Source organism: Meleagris gallopavo, chromosome 2 (genome assembly GCF_905368555.1).
Source record: "Meleagris gallopavo chromosome 2, MGAL_WU_HG_1.1, whole genome shotgun sequence".
Lineage (NCBI taxonomy): Eukaryota > Metazoa > Chordata > Aves > Galliformes > Phasianidae > Meleagris > Meleagris gallopavo.
In genome coordinates, this window is record NC_139405.1 from 68,190,633 (window position 1) to 68,205,931 (window position 15,299).

A 15,299-nucleotide genomic window follows, 5' to 3' on the forward strand; every position below is an offset into this window, starting at 1 on the left:
ATGCTTCTGAGGGCTTTTTAAAATTTATTTTATTTTTGTTTCAAGTTTAGCTATGGGTTATGCACACTGTTGTTCATGCCAAATTCAAGTTTCCAAGTTACAAAGATAGTAGAGGTTCCCTTCAGCTTCCTGGGCTCCATAAGCAATGGATATTAAACATCCTATTGAAGCCTGAAACCAGTTGCAATTTTCTGATTTCTCACCTCGCACTAGAATCCTTTATTTTACTTGCCTTTCCCAATGATAGAACACTGTTGTGTGCCAAGAACTCCTGTATCTGAGGAATAGTGTGAACCTCTTTCACAGGAACTCTTTTGTTTAGTCAGCAGACATGAAGTGGAAGTGCCATAAGTAGAAGCTGAAACCTGTGAAAACAAGTGAGGCCAGTTTCTTTCAGGTTCAGGTGGGCTCATCACCTTTTTACACTGTGATGGGATCTTTCTGCACCAATATCTGGTAGGCAAGGATTGATCTCCTACTCTGGTGACAACACAGTTAAAACATGGTTTATAATGTGTTAAATTTCTGGATGACGTTACTTTTATTTGTACTCTTAAACTTCATTTTTCTTCACTTTTCTTTTTGTTTATCAGTTATTACAGAAGTAACCAGCTATTACAGAAGTAGAACTAAAGCAAGAATATAGTCAGAAATTACTAAGGTCTCTTATTTTTTTGTTGTTACTTTTTTTCCCCTCAAACTGTCTTATGCTTAAACAGGGGAAGAGAAGATGCTTTCTCTTTTGCTGTTATCCAATTATTTTGTAGTTTTTCTAAAGAGACAGTTTTCTGTTTGGAAAAGGAAACTTCCAGCTCCAGCCTACAAAGCCTCAAGCACTATTCAGACCTTCCAATGAAATACTGTAAAGAGTTTTTTTGCATTTACACGTTTGTACAAGCTGCTAACCTTTGAATTGTCTTATTGTCTGGGGTGCTGCTCCTGCAATCCATAGCATGTTAAAAACTCTACTAACAGAACATTCATGTGACTCCCTAAAAATGCACAAAGACGACTGTGAAGCAAAAGACATACTTTCCAGTAATTAGTTTTCCTCTCTAAAGCTATTAACACTTATACCCTCTTCCTCTTTTCCAGGTATTTATTTTGACAGTTATCTAAATTATCTGTCTTCATAAAGTCACGCAGGTTTGCTTTTTTGTCCAGTGAATAGGTAGTTTTTCGGTGCAAACTCAATCACCTTGTTCTTGATGTGTTTGCTCAAACTTGTTCTCAAGTGCCATGTCTGTGAAGAGGATAATAAATAAGAAGTTTCCATACTTGGCTGGAATCCAAACTTCTGGCACCTCAGTGTGTGTCTCAGTGCTTCTGAGTGACCTGAAGTTCAGTTTGAAAATGTGAAATTTCTATAAATCATTTTTTTTCAACTGAGTAGTAGAACTCATAACAAAAGATGAGAAAGAAAACTGAAGAGTGAGGGAATTTTCAAAATACAGAAAAGTATTCATGTTTTCTTTTTCCAGCTATAAATCTTTTTCTGGGGAGAAGAGATACTATACAGGAAAAAAAAAAAATAGATTTGCGTTCCTAAAAGTTACATAGAAAACTTTTTTTTTTTTTTTGGATCACTCATTTAACATTATACATTCTGTATTGTTAGATGCTTCTACTGAAATCCACAAGCTATCTAAAACTGTGCAAGCTGTTGTTGCTCAAGAGGTGTGCCATTTGCTCCTCTGGGGAAAAAAAAAACATCCAGAGGAAACTTTAATGCTTTTAAAATGTTATAAGTACAGTTTTGCTGTAGTTTAATAATGGTGAATCCCTTTTCCCACTCTTCTGTTACTGCATTATTCTGTTTCCTCTCTAGAGGGCAATCTTCTACTATATATAAAATTAGAACCCTTTTTTCCTTCTTGTATTTATTTTATTTTTCTTTTTAGGTATACCTGTAAATTATCAAGATGTAGCATCTATTGATCCAGAATATGCAAAGAACTTGCAGTGGATTTTAGATAATGATATCAGTGATCTAGGTTTAGAGCTGACTTTTTCTGTTGAGACTGACGTATTTGGAGCAATGGAAGAAGTGCCATTAAAGCCTGGGGGTGCAAGTATACTTGTTACACAGGAAAACAAGGTGAGTATACAGATTTATTCAGGGGCTGGCAATATAAGAAGAAATGATTGTACTCTTTTTCTGAAAAGCTCAATTTTTTGAAGAAAGTCTACAAAATAAAAAGTTACTGGCTCTTTTTCTAGCTTGATGTGTTACTGAAGTAGTACTATTAAATGTATCTATTAAGTGTTCAGCATTGTTGTAGTTCTTTCTGTCAGAACTTCTGGAAGAAAAATGCAGTATTAATTTTAGAAGTTACATGTATCGATACTGTTAAGTCATGACTGAATACCAGAAGGGTAGAACAATAGCAATTGATTAAAAGTAAAGTTGTAGGTAGGGCAGTCCTAGATTGCCATGCAGTAACATACAGTATGATTGGTAACATAAAAAGCTGCAGGAAGCTTTTCAGCCATTTTCAGTTCACTCACTATGTAGCTGTATCAGTAGGTTTAATTTACTTTGTGTATGCAGTACTCGTTCATCATACTTGTGTATGCAGGTTTCACTGCTAGCACAGACAGCTGTTGTAATAGTAATGACCACTTGGTGTCAGCATTTGCTCTCACAAAATTTTAGTTCCTCTTGGCGCAGTTGGCACCGAATTCTTGTATGCTTAATCCTCATTTTCATTAAGGCAGAGTGCCATTGCAATAACTGGAAGATGTGTGTTGTTAGCCAGATTCTGCCCGTCTCCTGCAATACAGTCATTCATGAAAGAATACGGACAATAAAACAAGTCTGATTGTGAAGTGAGTGGGTGATCAATTTCTTTATTACCTATCAGAGAACGCAAAGATATCGATTCTTGTTTCTAGGTGGTCTTGATTTCAGCATATAAACCAGATCTGATGATGAAATGAATAGCATTCTTTTTAACAACCTTTTAAAAAGTATTTGGCAGTTACCAGTTAGCATGAAATTAGAAGTTTGCCCACATGAGGATTTCCTCGGCCGTTAATAGCTCACATTGTTCCATTAACTTGTGACTTGGGGCACTGTCTGAAAAAGGTGCTTGAATGTGTATAGAACATTTGTATCCCTGCCAGCTCATCTGCCTTCCTCAGCGCTGTCAGGAGGTTTGTGCAGCTTTTATTTGAAGGGTGGAAAGAAACAGCTAACTGTTATAGTAGCTTTAAAACTGCTATTATTCATTGATTTTTGAATTTGAAGGCTGCAAAATGTAAAGTCAACGTACATCTATAAGATGGCAATGTCTCCTGTTTATTTCTGATTTTGACATCAGTGAACCAGGCTATTGAGAATTGTAGAACTGTGTTTTAGCGTGGTTTAGTATATATGTTTGAGTATATTTTTTTCCAGTTTCTTTAACATGACATGATTTTTGCAGTATGTTTTAGCTTAACTGCTCTAACAGGTTAAACAAAAGAGTGTACTCTAATTTATGCAGCACCTTTTTTTTCGTGCAACAGATATCTTTGTTTTTTCTGCCTTTACCTGAGGAATAAATGATTTTTGCTTAAAAATCTTTGTATTTGCCATACCTCTGGCAGAAGGAAAACCAGCTTCTAAAAGAATTTGCTGTGTCTGCACACTAGCAGATTGCCTGCTTGAAGATAACGTATTTTGAAATGAAATTGAGTGAATCCTTATTCCTTAAAAACCAAACCAACAAACCCTCCAAAGCCCAAACAAAAACAAAAAACAAACAAGCCCACGGGAACAATCCAAACAATCCATTTCCCTCTTACAGAAAAGCAAAAAGGAAAAAAGTATATTATCGAGGAGTAGAAGTAATAGCTGCATAGCTGTTTGTAAAAAGGTGTTTTCTTTGAGCAAATTCTCTTTTTACCTCAATTGTATAATAGGTGAATGGCTGTGGGATCATACCATGTAAATCTTCCAGTCTTGCAATTGGACTGTCTGAGTAGTTCCAACTAAAGTCTCTGTTATAGTGGTGGTTCAACTACCTTTAATGATGATAATGGGGAGACCTCAAAGGGAGAAGTCTTGCTTTTTCCCATTTCCTTGCTATGCAGTTTTTCTTATTCTTTACTATGTAAGTTCTTGTAGATTTCTGCTTTTAGAAAAAACGAGTGACAAAGTTTGACCATATGCTGTTTCAAAAAGTAGTCCAAATCTCTACAGTCATATTTCTTTTTCTGTCTTTGAGACCTGTCTGTCTGTGATTTGGCCGTGCTGTCTGGCAATAAAAAACCACAGAATTTTTTCAAACAGCTTTAGAATGTGGCTTCCCCCTAAACCTGTACATCATAATGGATGTCGATCCTTGTCTCACCCCAGTGCATGGGGTTGTGAAGTCAGAAAAGTACTATCTTTGCTTGCTTTACCACAAAAGAAAATACAGTACAAGCCCTTACTCCAGCTAGACTTCTCCCTTATGTTTGTGATAAGCAACTCACTGAATGAAGAATGTGTTAGTTGTACCTTTTATGCACTATGTAGGACTGTTTACAAAGTTATGAAGATATATATATTTTGTAATGTGCTCCTGAGGCTTTGGAGAGGGAATAAAATGCAAATGAAGTGAACAGAGGCAAAAACAGATTGACCATTTTTTGCTGGCATACATTATGTAAATGTAGTGGTCTCTCAGTGTGCACCAGTTCTTGTAGTCAATATGCTATGCTGTTCCAGGCTGTTTAAAGATTTCTTGTTATACCTAAAGCACAGAAACTATTTTCTTTCATAATGGATGTGTTTAATGTAAATATGTTTGTAATGCAGAAAATAAGTACTTATGTACATCATATTTATTCTAATGGATTTTTCAGAATAAGATTGTGAAATTTCCTCTCTACTTCCCTGTTTTCTGAATAGCCCAACAAGTAACAGACTTGAAAACAAATATTTTTGTTCGTGGAAGAACAATGTTAACATTACTTTTAATCCTGTTATTGCTAAAGTTTCTTATTTCTACCCAGAGCTCATGAAAGTAGTTGCAGAGGCTGACTCTCTACCACAGTTAATCTCCTTTGGCAACTCATCTAATTCATTAGAAAAAGGAGATGTCTTCAGTTTCACTGATACTAAAAACAACCGAGGGAGATTACTACATTGAAACTAGATTTTTGCTAACAGCTCTGCAGCTGAAGACATGCTTAGATATGTCTTCAGAGCTCTTTACAAATTAATTGTCCTTTTCCCCTATTATGATGATAGCAATGCATTTAAGAATATCTTCTGGCTGTGATGCAAGTAACTAAATGATGTACTTCTGTGCTCATAAGGAACTGCCTTTGAAAAAATACTTTTCACGCTTCATTTTGTTTGGCTTTCTTTTCTTGTTTAAGAGAAGCAGAGACAGATTACTTAATTGTTTTTGTACAGGTTCAAAACCTCAGTGTTACATTAATGATTTTTTTTTAAATTAAGAATCTATGTTGCATTTTTGTAAGGTGGTTGTCTTGAAGCAAGATGATGGTTGATATGGTTAAATTGGGAGGTGTATTTTATGATTTCCTTACTAGAAATCACAATTAGGAAGTAAAAACATTACTTTGAAACCATATACTTAAATCTAGAAATAGATTTCTATTTGAGGACAAATTTTCTGTTCTTGAATACTTTATTAGACTTGCATTGTTTTGTCAGGTTAAATGAGAGGTGTTTGCACAGCTTTAATGCAGGCACTTTTAAATCTGTCTCTTTCTTAAAAACCTTCCTTTAGTTGCCTGCTAGGCTTTTGTGTTTTCAACAAAAGCAGAGTTCTGGAGAATTCCTTTTCTAACGGAAGTCTTTTAAAGCAGACAGAGCCCTCAAATCTCTAAAGCATGCTAAGTATTGCATTGTCTGTTTGCGTATTTATGGTATAAATACTGTTGTCTTTCTTCCCTCTAAAAATTGAGGCGGCTTTTGAGACTTTAGTTAAAAGTTATTAATACAACAAAGTTTGCAGGGATTAGACTCTCAGAGGCACAAGAAAAGCAAGCAAGCTTTTTTGACTAGCAAATACTGCTTCAGGATGTTACCTTTTCTGAGTTACGTCACTTGGCTTCACTGTGCAACAACATGCATCAGAGGTGGCTGTATTAGATATTAGATGCAAGCACGACAAAACAAGTTTTATTCACTTATGTGGTCTTGGTCTAGGTCCATCTTGACTGTCTTCTGCTATGATTTGAGCTCTTATGTTGGGTGTTGTCTTTGGTGGAAGGAAGGAAGGAGTAAAAAAAGATCTCTGGACTCTAAGGGATCATCTGAGTTATCTTGTGTTGCTTAACTGTGTGGAAAGTGCATAGAGGACTCTTAATGCCTCAACAGGAGACAAAACTTGTAGTATTTGGAGGACTGCATTTATGTATGCATTATCAGTATGTATTTTTGCTACTGTATGTCTTAACATCATTTTCTTTTTTGCAGGCTGAGTATGTCCAGCTTGTCACTGAACTTAGAATGACAAGAGCCATTCAACCTCAGATAAATGCCTTTTTACAAGGCTTCCATATGTTCATTCCACCATCTTTGATTCAGCTTTTTGATGAATATGAACTGGTAAGCAGAGATGCCAGTACTTTCGGTCAGAGACTTTGTACAGCACCTTTCCTTGGTAATGCAATTGTGTAGAAGCAGAGCCCAAAGAATATTTATTTTGTATCTTTGTATCTTTCATTTCAGTCCTTTCATTTGCATTTATCAATGAGGATCTCAATATGAGTATTCCTGCTCATCCTACGTAGTGTCACAGGAAAATGCCAGTGATAAATGCTGTAAACTGTACCTTGAGAACTGCTGTCCGTGTGTGTGTGTGTGTGTGTATATTTTTTTTTTTTAATTTTTTTTTTTTGGAGGACAATTTCTTCAAAAATCATGAGATGCTGTGTACTGTCTTCACTTTTTTTTTTTGTTTTGTTTTGTTTCAGAATCAAATTGGAATAAGTTTTTTAGGGTAGTTTGTTATTCTGTAACTGAGGTATCTCAAGTTTTGTTTCAAGTCATGGTAAAACTTAGAGCTTTTATTTTTAAGACCATTCATCATAATTTCTATCTCTTGGTGTAGTGTGCTTCAATTAGATCATGTACAGTTGCCTGATTTCAAGAATTTTTTGATAGTAAAACTTAGTAATAACACAAGATTCTGTAAGGGTGAAACTAAGCAGAAAAAGAACTGCAATCTTTTTTAAAATTATTATTTAAAAGCATTACCTTTTAGATAGCACAAACATTTGAAATTAATGGTTAGTCAAGACTAACGAAAAGCTGTGTGCCTCTTTTGAAGGAGCTTTTGTTGTCTGGTATGCCGGAAATTGATGTGAATGATTGGTTAAAAAATACAGAATATACCAGTGGCTATGAGAGAGGAGACCAAGTAATCCAGGTAAAATTATTTTTTTAAATAATAATGATTGTTGCATTTTAGTTCACAAGAAAGACGTTTTTTCTGTTTCCGTGTGTGTGTGTGTGTGTGTTTTTGGGGAAGCTTATTTTGGTTAAAATTTGTGGAGCTTTTTTATACAGTGTCCCTGTATTAAGTGACTTAGTTATGTATAAATTTGATGTGAAAATTGCTATAATTTAAGATACAGACAATTTATTGTTTTACCATTATCTTTTCAAATGCTGTAAGTATTTGATGGAAAATACAAACTAACTTATTTCTTCTTTAGTGGTTCTGGGATGTTGTGGAAGAACTAACTCAGGAAGAGAGAGTACTACTATTACAGTTTGTTACTGGCAGGTGAGAAACTCTACATAACAAGAATTATATTGTTTGGATACTCTGAAATAAGTCAAAAGACTTCAGATTACATACCTAGAAACTGCTGTGAATATTTTGGTGTTCAATGTGTTTATCAAAATAGACAAAATGTGTGTGTTAGTACTTCTGATACCTATATTGCTTGTTAAATAGATAATTACTCATTTATTTTACTTGACTGCTTTGCAGGAGGCCTCACAGAATCATACAATTGCTCAGGCTGGAAAACACCTTTAAAGATCATGTCTAACCACAACCTAACTATACTACTCTAATAACCCTCTGCTAAATCATGTCCCTGTCCACCACATCCAAACGGTTTTTAAACACAACCAGGGATGGTGACTCAATCATCTCCCTGGAGAGCCTATTCCAGTGCTTAACATCCCTTTTTGTAAAGAAGTTTTTCCTGACATCTAGCCTTCCCCTGGCTCAACTTCAGGCCATTTCCTCTTGTCCTGTCACCAGTGAAAAGAGACCAACCCTACTCTCACTGTAAGCACCTTTCAGATATTGGAAGAGAGCAATAAGGTCTCCCCCCAGTCTCTTCTTCCCCAAACTAAACAGCCCCAGTTCCTTTAGTTGCTCCTTGTAGGACATATTCTCCAAGGCCTTTCACAAGCCTTGTTACCCTTCTTTGGACCTGCTCCAGCACCTCAGTGTCCTTTCTGTGTTGAGGTGCCCAGAACTGAACACAGTACTTGAGGTGAGGCCTCACTAGTGCCAGGTACAGGGGCAGGATTACTTTTCTAGTCCTGCTCACCACACGATTCCTGATACAAGCCAGGATGCCATTGGTCTTCTTGGCCATCAGGGCACGCTGCTGGCTCGTATTCAGCCGACTGTCCATCAGTACACCAAGGTCCTTTTCTATCAGGCTGCTTTCCAGCCACTCCTCTTCAAGTCTGGGGTTTTTGTGACCAAAATGCAGGACCTGACACTTGGCCCTGTTGAAACTCATACAGTTTACCTTGGACCATCCATCCAGTCTATCCAGGTCCCTCTGTAGTGCCTTTCTCCACTCAGGCAGATCAACACTCCCTCCCAGCTTGTTGTCTTCTGCAAACTTACTGAGGGTGCACTCAATCCCCCCCCATCAAGATCATTGATAAAGATGTTGAAGAGGAGTGGCCCCAGTACCAAACTTCTGTATAGTTAATTTGCTGCCTCAGACAATTTTGAAACAAGGAGGTAATGAATTTAATGACACTTCATATTTGCCTTCCTGTTGCATATTTATGTGTCCGTTGGCTTCTCCAGTGAGTACTGGATAGAATCATAAAGTGGCTTGAATTGGAAGGAACCTTAAAGATCATCTAGTTCCAACCCCTTTGCCATGGGAAGGAACACATACCACTGTAAGTTTTGAATAAATATAAGTTTTACTATTAGAGACAATTAGGTATGATTTTAATTGGTGTAAACAGAACTTCCTTCTCCTAAAGCTCAGTTGGATTTGATGTTAGCGCAGCATGACAAGATCAAGTGAAAGTGTAAGAAAGACTGTTTGCTTTATATAATATTTCTATATTCTAGTTGTTCTTCAGGAAAGACACTTCCTTTTATGGTGTGAGCAATAAATTTCACTTGGATCTGGGTGTGTTGCCAAGTCTGTGTATACAGATAGTTTGCAAAGTGACATACGTTGGCTGAATTTTGTAGTTACTGTTTGCTTTGTTTCTTTTTCTGGTAGTAGGTATAGACTACACCATCTTCTTAACTTAGTGTTCCCTTCATACTTGAGGATCAGCAGAGCAGTTGACCTTTTCTTTGTTTATAAATTTTGTGATTAAGTGGTGGTAAAATACAAATTTAGATCATTAAACTGTGTCTTTTATAGGAAGAAATTTCACAGTCACAGGCATATCATCAAATGGAACAGTCTTCAAAAATTATATTAGTTTCACTTGATTTATTATGAACTTGATTGCTTTTAGGGATCACAGGCAATTTAAGAAGCTAGTTTTGTGCACACTAATCTTTCTTTATCCTCTACAGAAATGATTCCTGTGATTCTTACTGCACATCTGCTGCATGTCAGCTGGTGGTCTTCCATTTTTTTTAATGAGCTAATCCATTTCTAAATCTAGATGGCAAATAAGGATCTTTAAGATGTAAGGTCATGTTTAAAATACTGCTTAAAACATTCTAAATGATAATGAACATACTGAATGCCACTTCATAGACATTTGGGATAATAACCTGGATTCTCAGGGATATTTTCTACTGAGTAAACAATTGTGTTGCCTGATTAATACATGCTTGAGCACTGTTCATCCAATAATGTCCTAGAAAGTTCTAGTTTCTGGACATAGAATATTTAGATGCCAAGCTGTGAGTTGATGTTCAGGCCAGTATTTCAAGTAAAATTTTACATTAAAGTTATATCTGATTTCAAACGATTTTTTTTTTTCTAGCTGGATACTCCACATTTTTTTAATGAGGAATTTATTTTAAGATTCTGTGTGCGCTGGTTTGCCATCTGTATTCTAAATTTCCATTATTTTTTCCATTTCCCTTTAGTCTCTTCTGCGTATTCACTTAATTGAATTTTTTTTGTGAAGCAGTACTATTCTTACTTTCCAGTTAAAGGCTATAAAATTAATTTTGTGAGTTGAATAACATTAATTACACTTATGACAATATCTTCAGTGTTTCTCTGACATCTCTAAATATTTCTGTAACCTTTCATCTTCCCTAGTCCTAAAGCTTTTTCTCTTCCATGTAGTAAAGGCTCACTTTGGTAGTTTCAGTACTTACAGCATTGAATTCATCAGTAATATTAATTTTGAGACTTTTTTTTTTTTGACAGTGCACTTTCCATGTCACCTAGTGTTTCAGTGTCTGTGTTTTGGAGGAGCACACTGAAGAAAAAGCCTAAATATTCTTGTGCCAGATATTCATGTTGGGAACCCAAACGTTTCCTTAATAATCACCTAGTTTATAACTGTATTTGGCTAAATATTTGTTAATTACCCATTGGCAAATTTTGATCAGCTTTTTAGTTAACAGTTGGAAGAAAGTGTTGAGTACTTACTGTGATAAATGTTTACTAGTATTCTTTTGGCTACAGAGTTTTTAGGTTATAGTACTGTGGATGTCTGCTCTTCTGATTTAACTTAGGAGACTGCAGTTTCTGTAAAGTAATAAATAAGATAAATGCTATTTTAAGGGAAACTCAATGTATTTGATAAATGTGATAGATATGATTATTCTTAAAGCAAAACATAGAGTTCTTTCTATGCTTTTTTTTTTTTAAGTGGGATTATGCAAAATCTGTTAATAAAAATAGATAGTAATATTATGATTCAGATGCAAGTTTAAACATTTCAATAGCTCTGGAGTTTCCAAAGCAATGGAATTGTATTGTAGCTTTAGCTGAAGGCTATTTGCACATGCAGTATGAAAGGTAGGATTTTGTGATCTTATTTACACATCTTTGAAAGGATTTCTTTATAACATTGGCAGTGTTTTGCTGAGATGAAAACACATACTTGGAAGTTTAAGCCAGCTATTTTGTGCACTGAAAGCCATGATTTTAATCTACTATATGAAAAGCATTTTAATGAGTTAAATTATAAAAAAAAGTTAGCTAATAGTGGGCTGTTGACAAAATGAGGTCTGTATTTTATTGCTAATTTCAATGTAGAATTCTCCTGGCTCACAGAACAAAAGATCACTGCAGGGGATGCAGCACTGTATTAGAAATGCAAGCCAAAAACATGATACAAAAGAGTGTACTGCTGTAAAATCTTTACAACTCTTTTGAACTGTAGCTGCAAACACAATTGCATTTGTACATCAGAAATGGTATGCTGCAAATAATCAGTACTTCTCTTCATGGTGGTTGCCTTATACACCAATGCTAGGAATGATGTGTTGAATTGTGCTGCCATTAATCTAGGTGGTTGAATACTATACTTGTGTTGGATACCAAAGTTAGTTCTTAAAGGTGTTTTTAAGAAGTGTTATTGCAAGCTCTGATATAGCTCCTTAACATCTGGCAATAGCAACCTCCCCTTTTCTGCATTTTTACCATGTAAGTTTACTTAGTGGAAGCTTTACTTCCTCTTCTCTTCTTATTCTCGCTTTTTAGTCACTTTGCATGTTTTTATTTATTTTCATTATCATTAATGTGTTTTCCTGTAGTCCTGAATGCTGACAGCAGTTTTATATTTTATGGAAGATTTATCTTATTTTTATCAGATTCTTTCTTTGCTAGTTACAGAATCATAGAATAGATGAAGTTGGAAGGGACCTCATCCAACTCCATGCTCAAAGAAGGATCAGTTAGAACTGGATGCTCATGGTCTTGTCTGGTCTCCAAGGACCCCACAGCTTCTCTGAGCAACTTGTTCCAATGTTTGACCACCCTCAGACTGAGAGAGGAAAGCAACAAAAAACCACCCCTCATGTTTAAATGCAATTTCCCAAGCTCTACTTTATTTATTCACCCATTTGGAAATTTAAACACATTGATCAGATTCCTCTGAGTTTCCTTGCTGAACAACCCCAGCTCTCCCTCCTCACGTGGCAGGTGCTCTGGTCCCTTTGTGTCACTTGGCTCATCTTGCTGCAGCATATCCTTGTCTCTTTTCTACCAGAGAGCACTTCCAAGTGTTTCCCATCTGGGCTGAACACAGGCAGGATCACCTCTTGTCACTGTTCTTGATGCAACCAAAGAGTCTGCTGTCCTTTGATATGAGAATGCATTGCTGGCTCACATCCAACTTCATTAGTTCTTATCCTTTTGTTGCACTTTTAAAAGACATCTGTAATGAGGACTGTAATAAAAACACGTTTTACATTGTAAAGCATACCAACTTAAGCTGATAAAATTATCTGAACTTTACTGTATTTGTCTCTGTTAGTTTAAAATCTGGGAAAGATGCTGAAGACTTCATGTCTGTTATCTATTTACACTTTAATCCTGGAAAACATATTGAAAAGGAAAAAAAAAAAGAATAAAATGATTAGTGAGAATGCATTCCTGATGACTTTAGTGATTTTTTTTTTTTTTTGTATATTGTTTTGCCATAGGTTATCAACAGGATAATATGATGGTTTTTAGTAATTAAGACCTGAGATATTAAATCTGAAGTACTAAATGAGAAGATGTATCAAAACACTTGGGTCAGTTGTTTCACAGGCAGTAACTGGAGAATAAACTTTTTAATAATGCAGTACTTTTTAAACTTAAACATAAAAAAATGTAAATAAGGTGTGATAAATGTAATAATGTAATAAACTGAGGTAACGGTCTTATTAAAACTGGTTGAAGAAGTGAGCTTGCTTTGCAAACAGAATTCTCCTGAATATCATTCAAAGAATTTGATGTATAGTGCAAATAAATGTAAATGTGTATGAGTATTGTAATTATAAGTATTTAGACAATGTGAATTTTGATACTGATATGAGAAAGGGAGAAAAGTATTGGTAACTTAAGCGATATTTGCAGTGTTAGTAATGTATTTTTGGCTTAACTCCTCTTACAATGATCTAATTTCTGTGAGTATTTTCAGTTCCAGAGTGCCTCATGGTGGCTTTGCCCATATAATGGGTGGGAGTGGATTGCAAAATTTTACAATTGCTGCTGTGCCATATACTGCGAATCTTTTACCAACATCTAGCACATGGTATGTCAACTACTCATTATAACACCTTCAAAATAAAGTTGTTTTTTTTTTCTTATAAATGTCAGTCAAAAGTATTTTGAATATTTTCATTAAAAGGCCCCAAATCCTCGACAGTTCTTGGAGTATTCTCTTGCCATCATCCAGGCAGTAGTTGTATTTTGTTTGGTTGGGTTTTTTTTGCTCATTTTTCTCTACTTCAATCAAGTGAAATCAATAAGGGAATTTAAAAGTTAAATTATTGTATTAAACTTAACTACTGTGAAGAAAATAAACCCTTTTCTGCAATATATATGAATGTTTCTCACTGGGACTGTAATGCAGAACTGGCTTTGTTTGCTCCTTGTTCACTGAATGTGACATCTTTGGAATTTTCAATTAGAAAACAAAACTTTACTCTTGCATTTCTTGTTCTGATGAGTTTTCCTTTCCTTTTTTTCTGTTCTTGTTTATTTTTTTTTTTTTCCTCTTCCCCTTTCCAGTATCAACATGCTCAAGTTACCTGAATACCCAAGTAAAGAAATCCTGAAGGACAGGCTGCTTGTGGCATTGCACTGTGGAAGCTATGGTTACACAATGGCATAATGAAGTCCAGAAAACTCATCTGACTACTGATGTGAAATTCAGACTGGCAGAAGTCGTTTTTTTGGAAGCTGATAGTGGAATAGCAACTTAGATGCTGCAGTAAGGCTGAGTTTCAGAATTCATACAGGACCATCAGGTTTCTTTCTCCATTAGATGTTGTCAAAGGAACTTTGAAATTGTCACATAACTTACTTTTCTCAGAACGATGCATTTTCATTTTTTCAAATGACAGGTCTGTATGGAAATTGGTTTACATGCTTTTCATTATCACTTCAGCCCGAATTGGGAAGTTAGAATCTCTTTCTACTGTCTTATTTTTGATTTTCAACTGGATGGTTGAATGGCATTTGTTTATTTTGCATTCAGCTAGCATACTGGTAATGGACAGGCTTGTACTTTATGCCTTGTTGCATGTGAAAGTGCCGTTTATTTTTTTCAGAGAACACCAGGGAAAGTTCAATTTGGATACTGTACAGAAAGACAGATCTGATGTATTTTCCATTTCTTTGCATAGTAACAGAAATAAAATTTTATAACTTTTTAGTATTTTAATGTATATAGTATGTAAAGATTAGACTTATCACTGGAAAAATATCAGATGAAATTAATAGCTAATTTGTATTAGAATTTACACTATATTCTACTGAATATTTAAAGTATTTGTGACTTTATAGTTAACTTACAGTTTAGAATTTGTAAATATTATTTAAGTTCTATATTCATTTGTTTGAATGCCTTTGCTCTTTCCTTGACATAATTGTATGTTTAAAAGTTATTATTAAATTTTAATATTTTTACCAGAATCTGAGTGTGACAAGTTTGTGTGGTTTTGTATGTTTGGGTTGATTTTTTTTTTTTCTTTTTCTTTTTTTTTTTTTTAGGATTTTGTTCATCTTGTGTATAATTTTAAATTGTTGTGGAAGTAGCTTTTGAGAAGGCATTACTAAAGTTTATGGATAGACATTATCAAATGCACAGGGAAGGAACCTGAGCTTACTGAGAGGTTAACTGTCAAGACTATAATAATTAGAATCTCATGTCAAAATTTATATAGAATTAGGGTATGTTACTCAAGTCATATGCAAAAGTGCACACCTGAATGGTTTTTTTTTTTTTTTTTTTTTTTAGTAAGTGAGGATAGATTATGTATTTTTATAACAGTTTTAAAAAGATTTTATGGTAGGTCTGTATTAGCATTTTGGTTCAGGCTAAGAGTGGTTTTGTTTTTTTTTTTTTTTTTTAATTTTTTTTAGTGAAGCTGATCATCCCTACTTGCCATGAAGAATGTGATATGGATTATTTCCAGCTGAAACTAAACAGAGAA

General features: G+C 35.0%; 1 protein-coding gene across 5 annotated transcripts in view; it reads left to right on the forward strand.

Annotated features, from left to right (window-relative positions):
- HACE1 (HECT domain and ankyrin repeat containing E3 ubiquitin protein ligase 1) overlaps positions 1-14,778 on the forward strand; it is a 49,411-nt gene extending 34,633 nt beyond the window's left edge. For 3 of the 5 annotated variants that reach the window (XM_010707563.4, XM_019613079.3, XM_010707564.4), the window contains 6 exons: positions 1,902-2,098; positions 6,422-6,553; positions 7,278-7,376; positions 7,666-7,736; positions 13,280-13,393; positions 13,873-14,778. In XM_010707563.4, coding sequence (XP_010705865.2) covers positions 1,902-2,098; positions 6,422-6,553; positions 7,278-7,376; positions 7,666-7,736; positions 13,280-13,393; positions 13,873-13,975 — 716 coding nt within the window. In that variant the 3' untranslated portion in view covers positions 13,976-14,778. The other 2 variants (XM_085217581.1, XM_019613080.3) reach the window with 2 other exon arrangements.
- Positions 14,779-15,299: the final 521 nt, after the last annotated feature.